At 41.7% G+C, this 26,586-nt stretch overlaps 1 protein-coding gene across 3 annotated transcripts in view; it reads left to right on the top strand.

The window, feature by feature from the left end:
* Positions 1 to 26,586, top strand: part of LOC134360175 (protein outspread-like) — a 464,667-nt gene that overhangs the window by 302,911 nt on the left and 135,170 nt on the right. For all 3 annotated transcript variants that reach the window (XM_063074210.1, XM_063074212.1, XM_063074211.1), the window contains exon 11: positions 16,814 to 16,882. In XM_063074210.1, coding sequence (XP_062930280.1) covers positions 16,814 to 16,882 — 69 coding nt within the window. The remainder of the gene's footprint in view (positions 1 to 16,813; positions 16,883 to 26,586) is intronic.

The raw sequence follows: 26,586 nt of genomic DNA, 5'->3' as shown, positions 1-26,586 counted from the left end.
ACTGCAATTCTTCCCCATTTTTCTTTACAAAACTGCTTAAGCTCTGTCAGATTGTATGGGGATCATGAGTGAGCAACCCTTTTCAAGTCCAGCCATAAATTCTCAATTGGATTGAGGTCTGGACCCTGACTTGGCTATTCCAGGACATTAACTTTGTTGTTTTTAAGCTATATTCCTGTGTAGCTTTGGCTTTATGCTTGGGGTCATTGTCTTGCTGGAAAACAGTTCTCTTACATACTGCATCAGGCCTTCCTCCAGGATTTCCCTGTATTTTGCTGCATTCATTTTACCCTCTACCTTCACAAGCTGTGCAGGGCCTGCTGCAGTGAAACATCCCCACAGCATGATTCAGCCACCACCATGCTTCACGGTAGGGATGGTGTGTTTTTGATGATGTGTGCTGTTTGGGTTTACACTAAACATAGCGAATACGATAGAGTCTTTTGAGACTCCTGGATAGGTACATGGAGCTTAGGAAAATAAAGGGCTATGGGTAACTCTAGGTAAGGACATGTTTGGCACAGCTGTGTGAGCCGAAGGGCCTATATTGTGCTGTAGGTTTTCTATGTTTCTATAGCGTTTATTCTGATGGTCAAAAAGCTCAATTTTGGTCTAATCAGACTATAGAAACTTTTCCCAGCTGACTTCAAAATCTTCCACATGCCTTCTGGCAAACTTTAGCTGAGATTTCATGTGAGTTTTTTTTTCCAAGTGGCTTTCTCTTTGCCACTCTTCCATAAAGCTGCAACTGGTGAAGCACGCAGGCAACAGCTGTTGTATGCACAGTCGCTCCCATCTCAGCCACTAAAGCTTGCAACTCCTCCAGGTCTCTTGGTGGCCTCCCTCACAAGTCCCCTTCTTGCACAGTCAAACAGTTTTTTGAGGACAGCCTGCTCTAGGTAGATTTACAGCTGTGCTAAATTCTTTACACTTCTTGATGAACTTAACTGTACCTCAAGGAGTATTCATTGACTTGGAAATTTTCTTGTATTTGTCTCCTGACTTGTGTTTTTCAATAACCTTTTTTGTGGAATAGCTTGGAGTGTTCCTTTGCCATAGAGGGAGTACAAAGAAGGTTCACCAGATTGATTCCTGGGATGGCAGGTCTTTCATATGAAGAAAGACTGGATGAACTGGGCTTGTACTCGTTGGAATTTAGAAGATTGAGGGGGGATCTGATTGAAACGTATAAGATCCTAAAGGGATTGGACAGGCTAGATGCAGGAAGATTGTTCCCGATGTTGGGGAGGTCTAGAACGAGGGGTCACAGTTTGAGGATGGAGGGGAAGCCTTTTAGGACCGAGGTTAGGAAAAACTTCTTCACACAGAGAGTGGTGAATCTGTGGAATTCTCTGCCACAGCAAACTGTTGAGGCCAGTTCATTAGCTATGTTTAAAAGGAAGTTAGATATGGCCCTTGTGGCTACAGGGGTCAGGGGGTATGGAGGGAAGGCTGGGTTCTGAGTTGGATGATCAGCCATGATCATAATAAATGGCGGTGCAGGCTCGAAGGGCCGAATGGCCTACTCCTGCACCTATTTTCTATGTTTCTATGTTTCTATGTTTCATGGTGTACTTTTTGCCAGGATACTGACTCACCACCAGTTAGACCTTCCAGATACAGGTGTATTTTTGCTACATTCAATTGAAACACCTTGACTGCAGACCGGTGATCTCCATTTAACTAATTATGTGACTTCTAAAACCAATTGGCTCCTATCATTTCGGATCTCCCCCCCCCCCCCACTTTCAAATCTCTTACTAGCTTTTCTTTCAGCTAGTCCTGACGAAAGGTCTCAGCCCGAAACGTCGACTGTACCTCTTCCTAGAGATGCTGCCCTGCCTGCTGCATTCACCAGCAACTTTCATGTATGTGGCTGCACCAGTGATGATTTGGTGTGTTGTATTAAAGGGGGTGAATACTTGTACAATCAATTATTTTGTGTTTTATGTTTGTAATTAATTTAGATCACTTGATAGAAATCTGTTTTTACTTTGACACAAAAGACTCTTTTGAGTTGATCAGTGTCAAAAAAAGCCAAATTAAATCCACTGTGATCCAATGTTGTAAAACAGTAAAACATGAAAACTTCCAAGAGAGGTAAATACTTTTTATAGGCACTGTAATTATTAGTTTTATTACAGCAAGATAGAAGATATCCTTGAACCTAATGGTTTCTGCTTTGTGTAAAAGTTAAATAAAGTAAAATTTATTATCAGAGTACATACTTGTCACCACATACAATCTTGAGGTTCTTTTAATGTTGGCATACTTAGCAAATCTATGGAACAGTAACTGTAAACTGCAAACATCAGGAACTGTTAACTGTAAACAGTGCAAATGCAGGTATGAATAAATAGCAATAAATAACAAGTATTAAATAACAATATAAGAGTCTTTAAATGAGTCCTTAAATGAGTGTAACTATCCCCTTTTGTTCAAGAGCTTGATGATTGAGAAGTAGTAACTGTTCTTGAACCTGGTGGTGCAAGTCCTGAGGCACCTCTACCTCTGCCTGATGATAGCAGCAAGAAAAGAGGGTGATGAGGATGAGGATCTTCATTCCCCCCCTCCCCCTTTTCCTTCTCCCTGGGCCTCCTGTCCCATGATCCTCTCATATCCCTTTTGCCAATCACCTGTCCAGCTCTTGGCTCCATCCCTCCCCCTCCTGTCTTCTCCTATCATTTTGGATCTCCCCCTCCCCCTCCCACTTTCAAATCTCTTACTAGCTCTTCCTTCAGTTAGTCCTGACAAAGGGTCTCGGCCCGAAACGTCGACTGTACCTCTTCCTAGAGATGCTGCCTGGCCTGCTGCGTTCACCAGCAACTTTGATGTGTGTTGCTTCTATGAAGGATCATTGACCTGAAATGTTCACTAATGTTGCATAACCTGCTGAGCGTTTGCACTATTTTCTGTTTTTATTTCACATTTTTAGCACCTATAGTTATTTGACTGTTTTTTCGATTGCACTCGATTTTCGATTTTCAGTAAATGCTGAATAGACTTTTTGTAAAAAATCACACATTGCTTTCAAATTTGAGATATTTTAAAGATGAGGATCTTTGATGATGGATGCTGCTTTTCTACGACAATGTTTCATGTAGATGTGCTCAATGGTTGGGAGGGTTTTACCTGTGATGTACTGGGCAGAACCCACTACCTTTTGTTGGATTTTTTGCTCAAAGGCATTGGTGTTCCCTTACCAGGCCATAATATAGCCAGTCAGCACACTTTCCACCACACATCTATAGAAGTTTACCAAGATTTCTGATGAGATGCCAAATCTTGGCAGACTCCTGAAGAAGTAGAGATACTGTCATGCTTTCTTTGCAATAATATTTGTATGATGGGTCTAGGACAGGTCCTCTGAGATAGTGACATGCAGAAATTTAAAGTTACTGACCTTCTCCACCTCTGATCCTCCAATAGTTACGGGCTCACGGACCTCTGGTTTACCTCTCCTGAGGTGTACAATCAGTTCCTTGCTCTTATTGACATCGAGTGAAGAGTTATTATTATTACACTGCTCAAATTTTCAAACTCTCTCCTGTATACTGATTCTACACCACCTTTGATACAGCCCACAGCAGTGGTGAAATCAGCAAACCTGTAAACTTTACTTAATTCACTTTTTAATGCCTTAATTGACTTTTCATTTCTTTTGAATCTCTTGAGAATCAAAAGATGGAAAATGATTGAAGGTAGTAGTGGACAATATACAGAGAATATAAGTGATACTGTTATTTTTTTAATCAATTCAGCTGATAGAAAATATGAGGCTATTTAATATATCAAATTGGTGAAACTGATTTTCCAGCTGGATAGCTCTTAGAAGAAGAAGTGCGGTTTATTTAATAGGAAGTTATATTAAATGAAATTTTAAAAAACTACTTCTATGAAGGATCTTTAAAAACGTAAACACGAGGAATTCTGCAGATGCTGGAAATTCAAGCAACACACATCAAAGTTACTGGTGAACGCAGCAGGCCAGGCAGCATCTCTAGGAAGAGGTACAGTGGATGTTTTCCCCCCCTCCCCCCTTTCCTTCTCCCTGGGCCTCCTGTCCCATGATCCTCTCATATCCCTTTTGCCAATCACCTGTCCAGCTCTTGGCTCCATCCCTCCCCCTCCTGTCTTCTCCTATCATTTTGGATCTCCCCCTCCCCCTCCCACTTTCAAATCTCTTACTAACTCTTCCTTCAGTTAGTCCTGACGAAGGGTCTTGGCCTGAAACGTCAACTGTACCTCTTCCTAGAGATGCTGCCTGGCCTGCTGCGTTCACCAGCAACTTTGATGTGTGTTGCTTCTATGAAGGATCATTGACCTGAAATGTTCACTAATGTTGTGTAACCTGCTGAGCGTTTGCACTATTTTCTGTTTTTATTTCACTTTTTTAGCACCTATAGTTATTTGACTTTTTTTTCGATTGCACTCGATTTTCGATTTTCAGTAAATGCTGAATAGACTTGTAAAAAATCATACATTGCTTTCAAATTTGAGATATTTTAAAGCATGGCTATGAGTACATGAGGTTCATTTGTACAGCTTAATACTCTGCTTCTTTATAAATGCTCAAATAAACACAACCAAAATATCTAAATAGATTTCTTGACACCTCAAATGTGACGAAGAGATAAGGAGCAAATAGGAAGAGGAACATTTCCATCCTCAAATAAGATAGACTTCCATAGATGACTGCAACAGATAAATGTAAATTGTTAACAAGTATTGAAGTGAAAAATAGTTAAACCCATTCAATCTTCTCTTGTGATGAATACAAATATAAATACAAATTCAATTCAGTTTAGTTCACGTAATGTTATGAAACTTGTGTTTGCATTTGATATGATATATTGTGGCAGCCTTCCAGCACTATCTGCTAAGCAAATCCAGGACAGCTACAATTTTGGCACTTCTCCAGAAATGTAGAAATTTATTCAGATTTGTTTAGATTTTTGTTACAGAAGAATTCCCATGTTTCTACCAGAAGGTGATAATGCTATAGAAAGGTCTGATGCTAATTTCCCAGAATTTTCTGACTTATTAGTATTATCAGAAACTTTAATTGTCACCTAAACCTTCTACGTATTAATAAATTGGAGGGTTAAATTAGAGAGGAAAATGTTTGAATAATTCTCTTATTCCACCCTTGGAGTCTATGTATTGTTATGGTAAATTTATACTGTATTCCTTCAGGAGATGGTTGTGACACAAAACTGTGCTGTGTTGTCCAGTGAGAGCTTTGTACAGCTGCAGTATAAACCACATTTTCCTCTCACTCCAGGCCTCTAATTAATAAGAACCTTATTTCATTAGCCTTATTAATTGGTTACTACATTTTCTCATGTTATTTTTAATTATCAGAGTGCATTTGAATTCAAGTCAGTTTAGCCATGATGTTTTTCAGGCTATTCTCCCTCTGACCCTTTTATAAAGTCATAGAAAGCCACAGCACAGAAACAGGCCTTTCAGACTGTCTAGTCCATGCTGAAACATTTAAACTGCTGGGTCCTATCTACCTGCACTAAGAGCATAGCCCTCCCATTCTCGTACGTATCCAAACTTCTCTTAAATGTTGAAATCAAAATCACATCCACCACTTGAGCTGGCAACTCGTTCCACCTTCTTACCACCCTCTGAGTGAAGAAGTTTCCCCTCATGTTCCTTTAAATATTTAACCTTTCACCCATAACCTCTAGTTGTAGTGTCACTCGACCTCAGTCGAAAAAGTGTGCTTGCATTTACCCTATCTATACCCCTCATAATTTTGCATACCGCGATCAAATCTCCCCTCAATATTCTAGGTTCTATGGAATAAAGTTCTAATATATTCAATTATTCCTTATAACTCAGGTCCTCCAGTCCAGGCAACTGTACACTTTCAGTCTTACTAACATCTGCCCTGTAGGCAGGTGACCAAAACTGCACACTATACTTCAAATTAGGTCTTACCAACATCTTATTCAATTTCAACATAACATTCCAACTTTTATACTCAATACTTTGATTTATGAAGTCCCAGCAACACACATCAAAGTTGCTGGTGAACGCAGCAGGCCAGGCAGCATCTCTAGGAAGAGGTACAGTCGACGTTTCAGGCTGAGACCCTTCGTCAGGACTAACTGAAGGAAGAGTTAGTAAGAGAATTGAAAGTGGGAGGGGGAGGGGGAGATCCAAAATGATAGGAGAAGACAGGAGGGGGAGGGATGGAGCCAAGAGCTGGACAGGTGATTGGCAAAGGGGATATGAGAGGATCATGGGACAGGATGTCCGGGGAGAAAGACGGGGGGGGGGCGGGGGGACCCAGAGGATGGGCAAGGGGTATAGTCAGAGGGACAGACGGAGAAAAAGGAGAGTGAGAGAAAGAATGTGTGTATAAAAATAAATAACGGATGGGGTACAAGCGGGAGGTGGGGCATTAGCGGAAGTTGGAGAAAGTCGATGTTCATGCCATCAGGTTGGAGGCTACCCAAACAGAATATAAGGTGTTGCTCCTCCAACCTGAGTGTGGCTTCATCTTTACAGTAGAAGAGGCCGTGGATAGACATGTCAGAATGGGAATGGGATGTGGAATTAAAATGTGTGGCCACTGGGGGATCCTGCTTTCTCTGGCGGACAGAGCGTAGATGTTCAGCAAAGCGGTCTCTCAGTCTGCGTCGGGTCTTGCCAATATATAGAAGTCTACATCGGGAGCACCGGACGCAGTATATCACCCCAGTCGACTCACAGGTGAAGTGTCGCCTCACCTGGAAGGACTGTTTGGGGCCCTGAATGGTGGTAAGGGAGGAAGTGTAAGGGCATGTGTAGCACTTGTTCCGCTTACAAGGATAAGTGCCAGGAGGGAGATCAGTGGGGAGGGATGGATTCCAAAAGCTTTCTTCATCACAATCAATTATGGAACTGTATTCCCAAATGACTTGGTTCTACCACACTCAGTGCCCTAACCTCTCACTGTGTAAGACTACCCTGGTTGGTTTTTCCAAAGTGCAACACCTCACATTTGTCTGCATTAAATTCCATCTGCCATTTTTCCAGCTGGTACAGATCCTGCTGCAAGCTTAGATTGTCTACCTCACTGTTCACAGCGCCTCCAATCTTAAGGTTGATTTATACTTGTGCGTCGGTGTGTCTGCGTCGCTCTGCAATTTGCGCACGTCACGCATGCGCACACACCTGCCCATGCAAGGCTTCATGGTCATGGTAGTCTTTCTCGGGGTAAACAAGTTTAAAGCGAGCGTCTTTTTTCATAAAAGCAAAATGTGTCCTCCATAATTTCGGAGGTCTGTAAAGCTTTATGGAAAGCATTGCAGCCAGAGTTCCTTCTCTACCCTTCAGTCGCCCAATGGGAAGCTATTGCAGCGTAGGAGGAAATCCAATCACAGTTGTTGCGGTCTGTGTTGCCGTGACGCGTAGTTACATTTTGGGAGAGTGTGAGTCAGGCTACGGCGTAGGGATCTGCGTAGATACTGCGTAGGTACGGCATAGATGTGAACCCTACGGCATCGATTTGACGCACAAGTATAAATCAGCCTTTAGTGTCATCCACAGATTTGCTGATCCAGTTTACCACATTTTCATCCAGATCGCTGATTTAGATGACTAACAACAACAGACCTAATACTGATCCATACAGCACACCACTAGTCAAAGTCCACCAATCAAAGATGCAACCATCTACTATCACTCTCTGGCTTCTCCCGCAAAGCCAATGTCTAATCCAATTTACTACCTCATCTTGAATATCAAGCGACTGAACCTTCTTGACCAACTTCCCATCTGGGACCTTGTCAAATACCTTGCTCAAATCCATGTTGACAACATTCACTGCCTTGCCTTCGTGTAGATGTGCTGAATGGTTGGTAAGGCTTTACCCGTGATGGACTGGACCGTAGCCATGATTTTTTGTAGGATTTTCCGTATAAGGGCATTGGTGTTTCCATACCAGCTGTGATGCAATCAGTCAATGTATTCTCCACCGTACATATCATTAGAATTTTGTCAAAGTTTTAGATGTCATATCTCTGAATTCGTAAGGAAGCAGAAGTTCTGCCATGCTTTCTTTGTGAGTGTACTTGTATGCTGGGCCCAAGGCAGGTTCTCCAAAGTAATAACACAAGTGATTTAAAGTTGCTGACCCTCTCTACCTCTGATCCTCTGATGAGGACTAGCTCATGGACCTCTAGTTTCTTTCTCCTGAAGTCAATAAACAGCTTCTTGGTCTTGCAAACATTAAGTTAGAGGTTGTTGTTATGGCACCATTCAGCCACATTTTCAATCTCTCTTCTGATGCTGATGCATCACCACCTTTGATTCAACCTACAATGGTGTCAGTCAGCAAACTTGAATATGCTATTGAAGCTATGCTTAGCCACATAGTCATGTGTAAAGGGGGTAGAGCAGGGAGCTAAGGGCACAGCCTTGTGGCGCACCTGTGCTGATGGAGAAGATGTTGTTGCCAATCCAAACTGACTGGGGTCTGCAAGTGTGGAAATCGAGGATCCAATTGCACAAGGAGGTATTGAGGCCGATGTCTTGAAGCTTCTTGACTAGTTTTGAGGGGATGATGGTATTGAATGCAAAACTGTAGTTGATAATGAGCATCCTAATGTATGCATCTTTGCTGTCCAGATGTCCTAGGTTTGAGTGAAGAGCCAATGAGATGGCATCTACTGTGGACCTGTTGCTTCGGTAGGTGAATTGGAGATGATTTAAGTTGCTTCTCAGGCAGGACTTGATATGTTTCATCACCAACCTCTCAAGACACTTCATTGTTGTGGATTCAAGTGCTGCTGAGTGATAGGCATTGAGGCAGGACATCACGTTCTTCTTAGGCACCGGTACCCCATCAGGTAGCCAGTCTGGACCAGATGCTTTTTGTGGGTTCATCCTTCTGAAGTCTGCTCGCACATCAGCCTCAGAGGCTGAAATCATAGGATCATCAGGGAATGTGGGAGTTTGATGTTTCAATAGGTATATTTAATGTCAGAGAAATGTGTACAATATATATCCTGAAATTCCTTTTCTTCTCAAACATCTACGAAAACAGAGGAGTACCCCAAAGAATGAATGACAGTTAAATGTTAGAATCTCAAAGCCCCCCGCTCCCCCCCACACATAAGCAGCAGCAAAGCAACAACCACCCCCTCCCCCACCAGCGAAAAAATATCTGTATCCTCCACCGAGCACTCGTGTGCAGCAAAGCATCAGTAAAGACACAGACTTGCAGTACCCCAAAGGCTACTCATTCACTCAGTAATTTGACATACCACAGGCTTGTTCTCTCTCCCCCTAATAAGGGAAAAAGAGGTGTCCCCATTTTACAGCGAGAGGGGAGACAAAAAAACAGCACTTTGATTTATGGTGTTAAAAGTCTGCTGCATCACTTTTTCTGAGCTCTGTGCCCAAAGAACTCAGGTCTTTGGGCACACAGTCAGCTTGCTGCTCTTGATCTTCCGTGTACTCCCATGACACATCAGGCAGCGGCACCGGCCTCGAATCTGCCTGTTTCCAGAGCCATGAAAATTGGGCTTCCTGAAGGTGTGCTAGTCTTCCAGGCCGTACCCTTGGCATTTCGAAAAGCAGCAGGTCATGAGGCCCTGAAAGTGCGTCCCATTTCCGGAAAGAACTGAAGTCAGGTGTAACTCTGGATCAGGGTCTTTAAAAGAACCCTAAGAAGGGGAAAAAAGGGATATTAAAGATAGAAATAGAGTCGTTTCTGAAGATGCAAGTAAAGGAGTCACCAATAGTTGCCATCATCTTAAGCTCTGCCCTCCATTTGATGGTCAAAGCCAGCATAGAAGGCATTGAACTCCTCTGGAAGCAAAGCCCCGTTGTTGTCTTTGTGGCTTGATTTAATTTACTAAAAGGTGATAGTATTCAAACCCCGCCACAACTGTTGATTCATCCTTCGTTGATTTGTTTATTCTGGAATTGGCAATTGGCCTGTGAGAAGACTTTTTGGAGATCTTATAATTTTCTTGGTCACAAGACTTGAATGCCTCTGACCTGGCTCCTAGCAGATTGCAGATCTCACGGTTCATTTGGAGCTTCTGATTGGGTTTATGTGATGATTATGTGGGGACACAGTCGTCTACAGCTGTTTTACTGAAGTCAGTTACAACCATGGTGTATTCATTCAGATCCACAGATGAGTTCTTGAATATGGCCCAGTCCACTGACTCGAAGCAATCCCTCTGCCTCCTGCAGCCATCTCTTTGTATCCTAGTCTCTGGAACTTTGCTCTTTAGCCTCTGGCTGTATACAGGTAAAATAAGGACAGCTAAGTGATCCGATTTACCAAAATGAGGTTTGGGCACGGGACGGTAGGCCTCTCTTACATTAGTATTATAGTAGTCTAGTATGTTGGTACTACAGGTTATATGTTGATTGTAATTGAGCAGAATTTTCTTCAATTAAGCCCGGTTGAAGGCCCTGACCATGATTTGCGTCGGTATGGACTGTTTCTTGTTTGGAGATGGCATCATACAGTATCTCAATCATTTGATTATAGTCGGCTGCTGGTGGTACGTAAACTGTGGTCAGGATCACAGATTATGGAGGAGAACTCCCTAGACAAGTAGAACAGGCAGCTTTTGACTATTGGGTGTTCAAGGACGGGAGAACACGAGTTCGACAAAACCACCACATCGGAGCACCACCGAGCATTTATCATGAAAGATACACCTCCAACTTTTGCCTTTTCCAAATCAGTAGTTCGTTCATTTCAGTAAACATGAAGTCTTCTGGTTTGACCACTCTATCTGGAATGCTGGGAGACATCCAAGCTTCGCTCAGACTTAGAATACAACAGTCTCTTATTTCCCTACGATTCAGCAGTATTGCTCTCAGGTTCTCAATGTTGTTCTACAGCAGCTACACATTTGCTAACAAGATGCTGGTAATCCTGCTGCGTTTTAGCCTGGCTTGAAGTCCTCCCTCCTCCCCGCCTTGCTTCTGGCCATGACGATGAACCTTCATCCACTTAAAGGTGCTGATTTCATGATTATCTGAAGATCTCCTGGTCAGCTAAGATCTTCAGATAATCACTTCAGATAATCATGAAATCTATAGATCATTAAATTGATTTAAAACTACATTGCTTAGAAGGAAATTACATGCTGTAGATTACAGTGAGAGTAATTTGAAAGAAGTATATTTAAAAGCTTATTTCAAATGTGACAAAAGAACCAGTTATCAGAAGATTGATGCCAATAAGAGGACAATGGGGGAACATGCAAGGTGCTAATAAGAGAGAGACGAGAGAGATTACCAAAAGGAGACACGGTTCTGAGTATTGTCAGAGACCGGTGGCTTTGAACCCTGAACTGTTTGAAGTTGATGGACAGGTGATACCCCAACAGGGGGATAAAAAGGGACAGGTTCGCTAAGGCAACAGACACAGGACACCATGAGGTAATGAGACCCTGGAAGCGGTGTGCCCCCACAAGTTGGTGGGAGTAGTTTTGGAGGTCTGGTCGCGGGACCAGCCATAGACGCACAGGGTGGAAAGATACGGTCGCGCTGGAACCCGGTGTGTGTGTCTGCCCTTGCCTGGGTGCCGGGTTCACCGCAGAAGAACGATCGTAACTGGAACGGAGGGGTCACAGTTGGTGACCTCAGAAGACATCACAAAGGGCTCGCCCGAAAGCTAACTGCGAGGAATATCGAAGGTCTGTGTGGAATCCATTTTGAATATTCATTCGCTTTCGCTCTCTCTCTTCTCCCCGCCCCAACGACACAACAGCGATTACTTCGAACTGAACTGAACTCAATTGAACTGAACTTTGCGTCACTTGAAACTGGTCATTTACCCCTAGACTGCGATAGAGCTTGATTGATGCTATTATCCTAGTTCTGTGTGCATGTGTGTTTTATCATTGCTAAACTGTTGCATTTATATCCTTTTGATTAGAGTACTGTGTTGCTTATTTCTTTAATAAAACTTTCTCAGTTCCAGTAATCCAGACTCCAACTAAGTGGTCCATTTCTGCTGGTTTGGCAACCCAGTTACGGGGTATGTAACACAAAGTATTGTCCACAGCCCACAGAATGTCACCATGGTTCTCTAGTACCATCTTTTACATTGATCCATGCCCTGAGCTCATCTACCTTTCCTACAAAACTTCCTGCATTGAAATGTACACAACTCAGAACATCAGTGCCAGCGTGCTCTACTTACTAAATTCTAACTTTGTCTGAGGTCTCATCTACATCTGTCTCCACAACCACTGCACTTTCAATTCTGGCACTCTGGTTCCAATCTACCTGCAACTCTAGTTTCCCCCCCCCCCCACCCCCCGAGTAGTGCCAGCAAACCATCCCACTAGGATACTAGTTTCCAATCAGTTGCAAACCGTCTCTTCTGTACAGGTCCCACCTTCTCTGAAAGGGAGCCCAATAATCCAAAAATCTGAAGCCCTCCTTCCTACAGCAACTCCTTAACCACATGTTAAACTGTATAATCTTCCTGTTTCTGGCCTCACTAGCAGGTGGCACGGGTACTATTCCTGAGATCACAACCCTGGAGGTTCTGTTCTTTAACTTAGCACCTAACTCCCTGAATTCACTTTGTCTCTCTTCCTACCTGTGTCATTGGTAAGTATATGGACCACAACCTCTGGTTGCTCAGCCTTCCTCAGAATGCTGAGGATTTGATTTGAGATGTTCCGGACCCTGGTACCTGGGAGCCATTATCTGGGAATCTCATTCTTGTCCACAGAACCTCCTGTCTGTTCTCCTAACCATTGAATCCCCTATCACTACAGTCCTTCTATTCTTTCCCCTTCCCTTTTGAGTCACAGAGCTTGACTCAGTGCCAGATACCTGACCACTATGCCTTTCCTCTGCTAGGTTATTCCCTCCCCCTCCCCACAGTATCCAAAGTGGAATACCTGTTGTTGAGGGGGATGGCCACAGAGGTACTCTGCACTTTCACCCTCCTGTCACTGAGTTTCCTGCGTGCTGTACCTTGGGTGTAACTACCTCTCCATATGAGCTATCTATCATCCCCTCAGCCTCCTGAATGATCCAGAGTTTATCCAGGTGCAGCTCCAACTCCTTAATGTGCAGTTAGAAGCTACAACTGAATGCACTTCTTGCAGGTGAAGTCATCAGAGACGCTGGAGGTGTCCGTGCCTTCTCGCATGCCGCAAAAAGAGCTTTCATCTATCCTGCCTGGCATCCCTAATGCTCTAACTGTGCAATTATAAAGAAGGAAACAATAAATAAACTGGAAAAAATCTACCTACAGCTTTTCACCTTCTCTCACTCAAGCCTCTCTTTGCTGAAGCCTTGAAGACCGAAAACCTCAAATCCTCATTCTAATACTATACACTCCATCAAAAACCTCTCTGCTTGCCCCTGCCTTATATTTATAAGCCCTTGCTAATGTATCCTGATCTCTTGATTGGCTGCTGCTCAAACACCAAATCTTTTGGGTCCAAAGCATTAAAATCTCTGTAAAGTTTTGTTCTTGCACTCAATCTAGTTGTATCATTTTCTTTCTTATCCTTACTTGTATGTTTTCTATATATTACTTATCATTGTGTTCTGTCCTTCTGTCAGTTATAAATACTGCAATTAGCTGGGAACCCTACATAAATCCTTACAGGATATGCCTAGTTCCATCCTGCCAGTGGATGTTCTGCTCTCTTCTGCTCAAGTCAATAAATTCTGCTACTGGTCTCTCATTACAGATTTTAACAACTGTCTTCTAGAATTCACAATAAATATAGTCCATGGGATTTCTCTTCTACACTTCTTTAGCTACCTCTTCAAAATAGTTAATAAAATTGTGCAGGTTGTCACTCATAAGCTGCAGATTTCAGTCACTTTGTCCTTTCTATATTCAGTGAGAACAGATGTTGGGTAAACTGCTCTAAAATTAGGGATAACATTAGGTAAAACTTAATATTTTCTGGGGAGGTAGTACAATGAGGTTACATCAATAGAATTTATAGATACGGGGTGATCACCTTGCTGGGGTTGTATTACCACCATGGTCAGCAGGAAATGGAAAAACAGATATGTAAGCAAATTGCAGAAAGGTACAAAAACAATAGGGTCATTAAAGTGTAGAATTTTAATTTTCCCAATATTGACCAGAATTACTTTAAGTGCAAAGGGCTGAGATGGGGTGGAGTTTGTTTGGTGAATCCAATCTGGTGATTTCAAGGCAGGGTGCTTGGATGATCGGTATTGAAGAGGAGGGGAATATTTTACATTTCATGGGAAACATTATGGTTGATAAATTGCCAGGGTCAGATGAGACCTATCCCAGGTTGCTGTGGGAAGCAAAGGTGCAGATAGCTGGGGCCCTGATAAATTTTTACATCTTACTTTGATACTAGTGAAGCGCCAAAAGATGGAGGGTAGTTAAAATTGTTCCTTTACATGAAAAGAGCAACAGAGATAAGACAGATAACTACAGGCTGGTGATCCAAATGCCAAGCTAGGGAAATTATTTTACAAGATTCCTAGGGACAGGATTTAGACGTGTATAAAGACAGGCATACAGTATTGTGCAAAAGTCATAGACACCTTAGATTTTTATATGAATTTTGTTTCTGATGTTTATTTTTTGTCTTCTGCATTAGTGTGTTATTAGAAAAGAGTAAATTTTAGATTTCCACTGAATGCCTCAGAGAAATTTTTGTATTTTCATTACGGAAAGTAACATATTAATTAATAGACCACTTTTTAAATAAAAACGTGATTACTTTGCTGATGTATGGCCCTGTGCATCATTAACCAAAGATAACAAACAGAACACTAATCAATGGCATAATAAATTGAATGAACTAAACTGATTAACTGAAACAGTAAAGAATGTAGAAGGAGTCAAACTGGGTGAAGGACAACCAAACTAAAAGGTGAGAGTGGGGCAGATGTGACAGTTTAACTTTCAGATCATCAATTCTTTCACCATGGTAAGAATGAGCACAGCAACAAGACACAAGATCTTGCATCAGCAAGGTTTCTCTCAAACAGAGATGGCAGACAGAGTGAAGAAGCATAAAGAAACAGGCAAGGTGGAAGATAAGAATTGCAGAGGTCGGTCACGGAAATTGAGTGCAGCAGACAAGAGATACATCAAACTGGCGCCCCTTTGAAATCAGAAGATCAACAATGCTATCAGCTTAGAAAAATAGAGGGCTATGGGTAACTCTAGGTAATTTCTAAGGTAGGTGCATGTTCAGCACAGCATCGTGGACTGAAGGGTCTGTATTGTGCAGTAGGTTTTCTATGTTTCTATCAGCTCTGAACTGACAGAAACCACTGGAACCCAAGAAGAGTGGAAGAATTGCTGCCAAAGTACCATTCTCCGAAGTGGAAACAAAGCCAAGTGACACTCACCTGTACACAGAAAACATCAGGACTGTGGTGTTGAACAATGGCAGCAAGTGCTCTGGACTGATGAGTCAAAATTTGAAATTTTTGGTTCAGACGTAGAAGAGCTGGAAAGCGCTGCATAGATGAGTGTCTGCAGCCAGCAGTAAAGGACGATAAAAGTTCCCTGCAAGTTTGGGGCTGTATTTCTGCAAATGGAGTTGGTGATCTGGTCAGAATTAATGGAATCCTCAATGCTGAAAAGTACAAGCAGATTCTCATCCATCACACAGTACCATCAGGAAGGCATCTGCTCGGTCCCAACTTTATTGTGCGTCAGGTCAGGACAATTGCCCCAAAGACACGGTCAAAGTCATAAAGAACTATCTTCAGAGAAAAGAAGAACAAGGAGTTCGGCAACAGATGGCATAGCCTTCACAGAGCCTGATCTTAAATCAAGATTACCTGGAGAGGCAGAAGCAAGCAAAACAGCCAAAGTCTGCAGAAGCACTGTGGCAAGTTTTCCAAGACGTTTGGAATAACTTTCCTGCCGATTATCTTATAAAACTGCACTACTGTGTACCTAAGAGAATTGATGAAGTTTTAAAGGCAAAGGGTGGTCACAGCAAATACTGATTTGATTTAGTTTTTTATTGTTTACTGCTCTTCATAGCAAATTTTTTGATATTTAGAAATATTTTCATTTCATGGTTTTTGAAAGCATCTTTGCTTTACAGAATTTGTTTACATGTCCCTAAGACAGTACTGTATTTACAGGCCTTGCCTATGTGCTGTATATAGGCCTTGTGTGGGCAAAGGGGTAGTTGCGGATGAGGTTAACAGAACAACTGAGTCTAAAATATTTTCTTAAATGTTGGAAAAATTTAATATTTTATCATAATTCAGAATTGAAGATAGAGCTGGAGATGTTTAAATGAACGGCTCCTGACTCTGGAATACAAAAGGGCAAAATCATCTTTATTGCTGCTAACAATTACATGTTTCTTTAAATACAGCTACTCCAATAATATTGTCTATGACTGTTCATAAATGTAGTCAATTAATTGTCATTCTTCAGTCCAGCATCAGTACAGGAAATGCTGTATGGCCAATCTTAACAGGCTACAAGTGCTTACAATACCATGTCTTATTTTTTTTGCATATAGAGTGAAAAGGTAATGAAATACGTTTACTTCTGTATTAAATCTTATTCTTTAGTTGGGCAATAGCATTACATACAGCTTCTCTAGCAGACAGTGCAGACCTCACTTTTTAATCACTAATGTAGTGATTCTCACTTTCAGCAGAATCATCCAGGGAAAGCAAGCTTGAATTTACATAGCCTAATTTTACATGTTAATAGTTGATTCTTTTGTAATTAATTGTCCAGAGTATTATAAGCTATTTTCCATTAAACAATAAATAACCAGTAGAAAGAACATATTTTAATTTATATTTTAATCCATGAATTTTTTTGTCTCTTCAGTGGAAGAAATACTGGTTTGTACTGACTGACCATAGCCTACGTTACTATAAGGACTCAATTGCTGAGGATGTAAGTACCATCTTTGGAAATTATTCAGAAATCATTTAGAGATAAGAAAATGATCATGAAGCAGATGCATAATCTGGTTTAGTTTCACTATTATATGACATGAAGTTTGATGTTTTACTTCAGCAGTAAAGTGTTGCCACAAAAATTGATAGCTGCTATGTGTGTATAATCATTGTATTTTCCATTAATGATAAAAATTGTTACTTGTAGGTCTCCTCTTTGTAAATTTTTACTACTACCAGTCATGCAAAATAACTGTATTAGTTCATCTGCATGTTGTACAAATTTTCTTTTCCTACAAAAGTAGTGGATTTTCAGCTGAATCAACCTGAGTCATGAGGATCTCATAAATGTGCTTTCTAAGCTTCCTTCAGAAAGGTGTCTTTTATTCTGGGAGACTTCGTAAAATTCGTATTTTCATTAGTAATTGATCAACACATCTTTAATATCATTACTCCATGTGATGCACCTTCACTAGTTTAAACTGACTTTCATATATCAACTTTAGCATTCAGTTCCATCAGATGGACTGTCAACATATCATTATAGCAAACAACTTGGGTGGCTACCTTTAACACTTAGAATGAAATTGGCATCAGTTCTTAATTCTTGATCCCTGTGGTTAAATGAAGGAAAGGTGCACTGTTTGAGGGTTGTAATCCTGCAATTTAGTCAAACCAACTGAAGCACCCTGATTTGATGTATTAAGTTACATTGAAAGACAAACTTTTATATCTGTCATTTTGAAATTCTTAAAAATAAAATGGCTGTGAAACTCTTCACTACTGCAGAATTTGAATCGTATGTGTCTAGTGCACTGACTTGATTATTTTGTCAGATGTCTTATTTCACATTAGTATTAACTGAATTGAACATTGAAATGCTTAAATTCGTTTAAAAAAAATCTCTATAAAACCAGGGAGTATACATTCACCCAGCTATATTCAGTAACAGTTCAAAGCTGACTGCTCTATCTGGAGCCAAGTGCACAGAGCAAAAGCCACTTGTTATAGCAGCATAAACTAACTTGCCCATCAAAGCCCAAAACACAGAATGGCAAGATTTAGCAAAGAGCAGAGAATAAGGAGCTAAAGATGTAAACTACATTGCAAGCCATCAGTTACCACCACGTTATTTCAAGGTTAGGTGCTTTTGGATTACATTGTTGATAAATATTCTAATGACAATAGTGTTTTGTCGCATACTCATTCAGCTTTGATCCACTTGAGATGGCATGAAGTAGAATTGAATCAGGGAGAGAATTGGGAAGGCTTTTAATGATTTAGGAAGAAAAGAAAGGATTTTAAATTTGACAATTTTAAAACTTCTGACTATAGATTGAGCCTGCTAAATTGTTTACTTTCTTAGCAAGAGAAGCTGATTGGGAATGCACTAAAATTGGTTTTGTTTGAATGATTGCAGTCTTTTGGATGGTCAGCCTTTCTCTTTGGTAGTCTAAAACTAAAAAGCAAATATTTAAAGTGAGAAGGAAGAAATTTTAAGGAAACCTGAAGGCATCTTTTTTCCACAGAGTATGATGAGTGAGTGGAGCAAGCTGCCAGAGGAAGCGTTAGAGGCAGGAACAATTGCAAAACCTAAAGGACTTTAGGTCAGTACATGGATAGGAAAGGTTTAGAGGGATAAAGGCCGAATACAGGCAAACGGCATTAGTTCAGGTAGGCAGATTAGGCAGTATGGACAACTTGGGCCTTAAGAACAAGTTGGATCATGTTGTATAACTCTGACTCATAAAATGAACTTATTAACCAACAGCATATGTAATGCATCTTGGTTAGAACAAACCCTGCCGACTAAACAATTCTGGAAAATTTAAGGAAATGAGAGCCAGACCACTGTTTTTGCCTTTGTGAAAACTAGGCACTTGCAATGCTTTCAAATGTTTCTGATATTTTGGAATTACTCAAAAGTAAAAATTAAATAACCATTTTTTGAAGGAAATATATCTAAATAATCTCAAACATTACTGAAATTATGGATACTTTAAAACTAATAGTAGCTTGGGGTTAGAAGTTAGGTTTAGAACACTTATAAGTACTACTTTCATCCATTTATCTCCTTCTATCATTTAATGTCTCTTACCCCCCCCCACCTTATCACATGACTTCACTTCATCTGTGCCTGCTCTTTCCATTCAATGGCCAAATATTTTCTTCAAACTTTCACTTAAAAACTTCTACTACTAGTGAAAGATTCTTGAATTGAAATTTTGCTTCCATTCTAGTTCTGTAAGTTCTGAGTGACAGATGAGGCCAGTGTAGGACTCCCAGACTTTGTGCTTGGGTAGTTTGGAATGTGAGAGACTTTCTGCCATTGATACTGGCATCCCAGACTTCCTCCAGTTTATGGAGTCAAGTTCATCAGTGCCATTCTAAATGTTCATGCACTTTGATTAATCGTGAGCCAGAAGTTCCTAAGGGACGATTGGAATTTGTGCCTGCTGCAAGTAGTCCACATCTTAAAATCATATGGAAGGGCAGGAAACACTAATGCCCAATTGATCATGTTTTCTGTCAGCTTGATGTCTTGATTTTTAAACATCCTTTTGATTGTCAAAGGCTCTACTCGGGGTGAATTTTATCGCTATTTGACCCTTGCTGAGAGGTAGCCCCAGTGATATGGGAAATTGTCTTTAGAATGGTCTCAACATAGATGTGTATTGTCAAAGGACAATGTTGTCCAGCAGGAGCAGTTTTGTAAGGGACCTGTGCTGTGGATGTTGACTCCAAGGCCTTTCTTTTCATGTGCTTCTCTAAATAAATTACTAGTAACATGAAGCTTAGTCTTTGATTGCTTATATATGCCAGCATTGATTACCTACTGCTACATGATGCCAGGTTAGAGAGAGTAGAATGGAAGTATCGTACAGCTTACTTGTTTATTACCTAGACTTTCCTCTGCACCCTTTTCAAACACATTGCTGTACCTTGCTGGTAGTGTGAACTGATAAAGCATTGTAAAGATAAAAGAGCGTCCATCCTGTGTGTCATTGAACCAACAGTTCATTTCTTTACTTAACATTTAATAAGTAGTGGAGCAGTACAATGAAATGGAAAGGAAGCAGGTAGAGAATTGGAAAGAATGAAAATTTTGATATGGGGAGAAAAAAGATTTTAAAACCTCTAACTATAACTTATTTTGAGCAGAAGTTAGATTCAACCTTCTAAATTGTTTCCTAGCTAGTGGGATTGCTTAGAAAAATTTTCACATGCTCTTAATTATTGAGTTTAATTTTTTTGTTACACAGTTAATAACTTGCAGCTCTTGAGCTTTAAGTTAGGAGTAAGGTATGCAATTCAGGAGTAAAGTGCCATTTCAGTGAACTAGTTTAAAAGAAACCAAACAAAAGTCACGCAGAAAGAACTGAGTCAAGCAGTATAGGACATATAAGAGTACAGTACAGGAACAAGCCATTTGGCCCACAAAGTTGTGCCAAACCAGCTAAAAAGCAAATCAAAACCACCCAAATACCCTTCTACCTACACCATGTCCATAACCCTCCATCTTCCTTACATCCTTGCGCCTATCTGAATGTCTCTTAAAAGCCTCCAATGTATTTGCCTCTACCACCATACCAGTCTCCCCAGCGCATTCCAGACATCCACATCTCCCCAAGTAAAAAAAACTTGTCCCTTACACCCCCCTTGAACCTTCCCCCCAACCTACTTTCAATGCATGCTTCTGGTTTTAGAAATTTCAGCCTTTGGAAACAGATATGCCCTGTCTACTCTATCTATGCCTCTCATAATCTCTCCAATCTCTCCAATCTCTCCAACCTCTCATGATAGCACATGCTGCCTAAACCAGGCAGCATCCTGGTAAACCTCTTCTGTACCCTCTCCAAAGTCTCAACATCCTTCCTATAGTGGAGCGATCAGAACTGTATGCAACACTCCAGATGTGGCATAACCAGCATTTTACAGAGTTGCAACATAACCTCTTGACTTTTGAACTAAGTGCCTTGACTAAAAAAAGTAGGCATTCCATAAGCCGCCTTGACCACCTTGTCAACCTGTGTAGCCACTTTCAAGGCACTATGAACTTGGATCCTAAGATCTCACTGCTCAGCAACACTGTTAAGGATCTTGCCCTTAACGGTGTACTGTCTCCTTGTATTTGCCCTATCTGGAAACAGAAGGTTTGGTAGAATTTCCAGGCTGAGACCCTGTATCCAGATTGAGAGGATAGAAAAGAGTGCCATTATATAGTAGTACAAGGGGTGGGGGGGGGGGAGATGGTTGGGGTAGAGGTTAATGGGTGATAGGTGGAGCCTCATGAGGAGGGCTGGTAGGTATATGAAACCAGATGGGGGAATGGGGCATGGGAGAGGTAAACAAAGAGAAAATAAGGGTGAGTGTGTATGTGATGGAGAACACCAGGAGTGCAGAAGACCTGAAACTGAAAAAGTTAGTGTTCATACATACTGTTGGGTTGTAAGCTACCTACTTGAAATATAAGATAGTGTTCTTCCAATTTGCATTTTGCCTCTCTATAGCATTAGAGAAGACAGAGGACAAACAGGTCAGTAGGCACTCAGAAGAAGAGTTTGTGAATCTTATAACCCAATGATATAAACATAGAATTTTCCAATTTCAGGTACCCAAACCCCCACTGTTGTCTCCTATAGAGACTCAACAATTACCCCTTGTTTTCCTTTCTTATTTCCACCCTCTTCCCTCCTCAATATTATATCACCCCCTCTATATCTAGCTCTATGTGTTACCCATCAACCTTTGTTCTACTCCCTCCCCATCAACCATTATCCCTTTCTCATCTGTTCAATATATTACCTGTCAGCTTCTATTCAAACAACATCCCCCACCCCTTGCACTACAATTTACTGCAGTCTTTTTCTCTCGCCCAGTCTTGATGCAGTTTCTTGACCCAAAACATCAACTTCAGCCTTTCGCTTAAGCATGTGTTGTTTGTTGTACTGAGTTCTTCCAGTACTCTTTTTCTACTCTTCCTGTCCCCCCCCCACCTCAAAATTTCCAGCATCTGCCATCTCTTTTGTCTTCAGCTTAAAAGAGGCAGCAAGTTCCAGGGAGATACAGCTCACTTTCTATTTCGTAGGGTAATAAACCGGTCACCCTTGCAACCTGAACAGATATTCTGGAAAGCAATGTGTTTGGTTTCTCCAGTGTAGAGGATACCACATTTTCAATATTAAACACAGTATCCTAAATTGGACGAGCTATTGAGAAGCATTGTTGCACCTTGGAGGAGTGTTTGGGGTCTCAGTGGGGAAAGGGAATCCGTAAATGTGAAAGTGATAATGGTAAATAGTAAAATGTAGAGATAGAAGAGTCAGTCAATGTCAATCAGAACATTGTGGAGGGAAAGGACAATTTGGAATACCGCTTGAGCTCAAACATGCTAGTATTCCAGCCGGTTATATGCAATTTAATTGTTCTTTTGACAAAGTGGGACCTGGGGTGGTATTAATTGGACTTTTAACAGCAACGGCACCCATGTATTTATTTAGCACAGTTAATAAAGTACCATACCCCAGACAGAGCACTTCACAAGAATGTAAGCAAACAAAAATTGAGTGTATCATTTCATTAGGGCAGGTGACTTAGTGTGGGTATTCATGAGTTTTAAAAAGGGAGAGAAATGAGGGGTTTAGAGAGGAAATTTTCTAAGTTTAAGGCACAGCTATTGTTGTATTGCTATTCACAGTAACAGAAATTTAATTTATGGAAAACAACTACACAGGATGTTAGTTTAGAATTTCGTTAAAATGTGATGGCACTAGAAAGGGTGCAAAAGAGATTACTAAGATGTTGCCTGGATTAGAGGGCTTGAGTAACAGGGAGAGAGATTGGGCATGTTTTCCCAGGAATAAAGGAAACCAAGAGCTGATCTACATACATAGTTATAAAAGCATAGATACAGTTGATAGTTACATCTGTTTCCTGTGGTGGTGCTCCCAGTGTGGCCTTCTGTATGTCAGTGAGACCCATCATAGATTGGGAGAACACTTCACCAAGTACCTACGCTCCATCTGCCAGAAAAAGCGGGATCTCCCAATGGCCACCCAATTTAATTCTGCTTCCCATTCCCATTCCAAAATGTTTGCCAATGACCTCCTTGACTTTTGCACTGAGGCCACACTCAGGTTAGAGGAGCAACACCTATATTCTGTCTGGATAGCCTTCTACCTCATGACATGAACATCGATTTCTCGAACTTTTGGTAATTTCACCCCTCCCCCCTTCACCATTCCGTATTCCCTTTTCCCCTTCTCATTTTACTACCTTCCCCGCTCATCACCTCCCTCCGCTGCTCCACCCCTTTTCTTTCTTCCATGGCCTCCTTTCCTCTCCTATCAGATTTCCCCTTTCTCCAGTCCTGTTTCTCTTTCACCAATCAACTTCCCAGTTCTTCACTTCACCCTTCCCCTGCTAGTTTCACCTATTACCTTGTGTTTCTTCCTCACCTCCCCCCACCTCCTTGCCTTTTTTCCCAACGGGCTTGCTGAAGGGTCTTGGCCCAAAATGTTAATTATGCGCTTTTCCATAGATTCTGCCTGGCCTACAGAGTTCCTCCAGCATTTTGTGTGTGTGTGTTGCTTGGATTTCCAGCATCTGCACATTTTCTTTTGCTTGTGAAAAGCAAGAAGCTATAGGTTTAAGCTGAGGAGGAGTTTTAAAAGGGACCAACGAGGGAACAGTGATAAATGAAATGCCATTGTATAGGAGGGAATGGAACCAAGTACAGCCACTGTGTCTAAGTAACAATTTAAACAGCCACTTAAATGGGCAAGGCATTCTCCACAACTTCTGCCACCTTCAACAGGACCCCACCACTAAGCACATCTTTCCCTCTCCACCCCTCTCCGCTTTCCGTAGGGATCGGTCCCTCCGTGACTCCCTGATAATCCACACGTCCCTCCCCACGGATCTCCCACCCGGCACTTATCCCTGTAAGCGTAAGTGCTACACCTGTCCCTACATCATCTCTCTTGCCACCATTCAGGGTCCCAAACAGTCCTTCCAGGTGAGGCAGCACTTCACTTATGAGAATGTATTGCATCCGGTGCTCCCAGTGCGGCGGCCTCTACATCGGTGAAACCCGATGCAGATTGGGGGACCGCTTCGTCGAGCACCTACGCTCCGTCTACCACAACAGACAGGATCTCCCGGTTGCCACCCACTTCAACTCTGCTTCACATTCCCATTTGGATATGTCCATACATGGCCTCCTCTACTGCCATGATGAGGCTAAACTCAGGCTGGAGGAGCAACCCCTCATATACCATCTAGGTAGTCTCCAGCCCCTTGGTATGAACATAGAATTCTCCATCTTCCGGTAATTCCCTCCCCCTCCCTTCCCCTATCCCTATTTCACTCTGCCCCCTCCCCCAGCTGCTTATCACCTCCTTCATGGTTCCGCATCCTTCTACTCCCCATTGTGTTTTCCCCTATTCCTTCTTCACCTTTCCTGCCTATCACCTCCCTGCTTCCCCTCCCCCACCCTTTATCTTTCCCCTTACTGGTTTTTCACCTGGAACCTACCAGCCTTCTCCTTCCCACCCATCCCCCACCTTCTTTATAGGGCCTCTGCCCCTTCCCTCTTCAGTCATGACGAAGGGTTCCGGCCCGAAACATTGACTGATCATTTCCACAGATGCTGCCCGACCTGCTGAGTTCCTCCAGCGTGTTGTGAGTGTTGCTTTGACCCCAGCATCTGCAGAGTATTTTGTGTTTAAGGCATGGATGGGTATGGACCCCAGTGAAGGCAAATATGTAAAGGGCAAAAAAAGGTCTGCTGAAAGGACTGTTTCTGGAAGACTAATTGAACAAAAGTTTTGACAAGTGAATTTATGTAGATGGAAAGTAAACAAGAAAATCATTGGAAACTGTTAAGTTTGGTGGTAAAAGTACAGTGTGGATTTCAATAACAAATAAGCCAAAGCAGAGTTTGGAGACCATTGGAATCAAATTGATGATTCATAATGGAGACAATCAAACATTCAGTAGCATGGTGAAAAAGGTGTGTTGTAAATTACCTCCATGGATATATATTAACTGCAAGGTATAAGAAACCAAGGCATTAGGCCCCTTATTTCTGTGCCACTATTCAACAAGATTGTGACTGATTATTTATCTCAGTGTCACTTTTCTGTAGGAATTACTTTTCTCCTGATTCCTTCAATATCTAAGATTTAACCAAGCTCTGCGAGTGGGAGTCTGTAGGACTTAGAGAATTATAATCAATAAACAATTTTAATTCTAATCTAATCTTATTTATTGTCCTTTGTATGGTATGTTTTTAAAGTATTCAGGAATTCCAAGTATTCTATTTTCACTGGCTTCCCCAATTCTGCTTACTATAACTCGGCTATTGATATCAAACCAAATATCTGTAGTACCAATTTAAGTTCTTCCTCTTAAATATTGAGTTTGCAATCAAATTTGTGAGAACCACTCTAGAACAAAAATAGAAAATTACAGAAACATTCAGCAGGCCAAGGAGCAAGCATGTATTTAAAGTGGGTATGTCCTAAAGAGGATTCGAACAGGAAAGTGACACCGTGATAAATGATCAGTGACAATCTTGTTGAATAGTGGCACAGACATTAGGGGTCAGATGCCTTTGTTTCTTAGATCTTGTAGTTGATCTTGAGAGTGTTTTTTTTTCAGATTTGCGATTCCTTGTTGGAACTAGAAAAGAAGTAAAACGATAGTTCTCAGTTGCAGATGTCTAGAAAGGTTCTGGAGGATTGGAAAATCACAAATGTTGCTCCACTCTTTAAGAAGGGAAAGAGGCAAAAGGCAGGAAATTATAGGACAGTTGGCCTCTTCTCAGTGGTTGGCAAGATAATAGGCTCCATTATTAAGGATGAGATTTCAAGGTACACGGAGATGCAAGATAAAGTAGTCACACAAAATGATGGAGGAACTCAGCAGGCCAGGCAGCATCTATGGGAAAAAGTACAGTTGAAGTTTCAGGTCAAAACCCTTCAACAGGACCAGAGGAAAAAGGCTGAGGAATAGATTTGAAAGATGGGGGTGGGGGAGAGAGGAACACCAGCCGATAGGTGAAACTTGGAGGGGACGGAATGAGGCAAAGAGCTAGGATGTTGATTGGTGAAGGAGACAGAAGCCCACGGTAGAAAGGAGAAACTGGGTGAAGGGGAATAGCACCCAGAGGGAGGCGATGGGCAGGCAAGGAGATAACATGTGAGAGGGATAGAGGGATGGGGAATGGTGAACGGGGGGTAGGGGGGGCTGGAGGTATTACTGGAAGTTTGAGAAATTGATGTTCATGCCATTAGGTTGGAGGCTACCCTGCATGCCATCAGATTGGAGGCTACCCTCCCCCTCCCTTCACCATTTCCCATCCCCTTGTCCTTCTCTCATGTTATCTCCTTGCCTGCCCATCGCCTCCCTCTGGTGCTCCTCCCTCCCCCCTCCCTTCTTTCTTCCATAGATGCTGCCTGGCCTGCTGAGTTCCTCCAGCATTTTGTGTTTGTTGTTCAGATTTCCAGCATCTGCAGATGTTCTCTTGTTTGTGATAAAATAGCATGACTTCCATAAGGGAAAATCTTGCCCGATAAATCTGTTAGAATTTTTTGTGGAACAGGCAAGATAGACAAAGGAGAATCAGTGGACATCTTCTTAGTTAGATGTTCAGAAGGGCTTTGACAAGGTGTTGCACATAAGGCTGTTAAACAAGAT

The sequence above is a fragment of the Mobula hypostoma genome, chromosome 22 (assembly GCF_963921235.1).
Source record: "Mobula hypostoma chromosome 22, sMobHyp1.1, whole genome shotgun sequence".
Lineage (NCBI taxonomy): Eukaryota > Metazoa > Chordata > Chondrichthyes > Myliobatiformes > Myliobatidae > Mobula > Mobula hypostoma.
The sequence above is the reverse complement of the archived record's forward strand: the minus strand, read 5'-3'. Positions and strand labels throughout refer to the sequence as shown.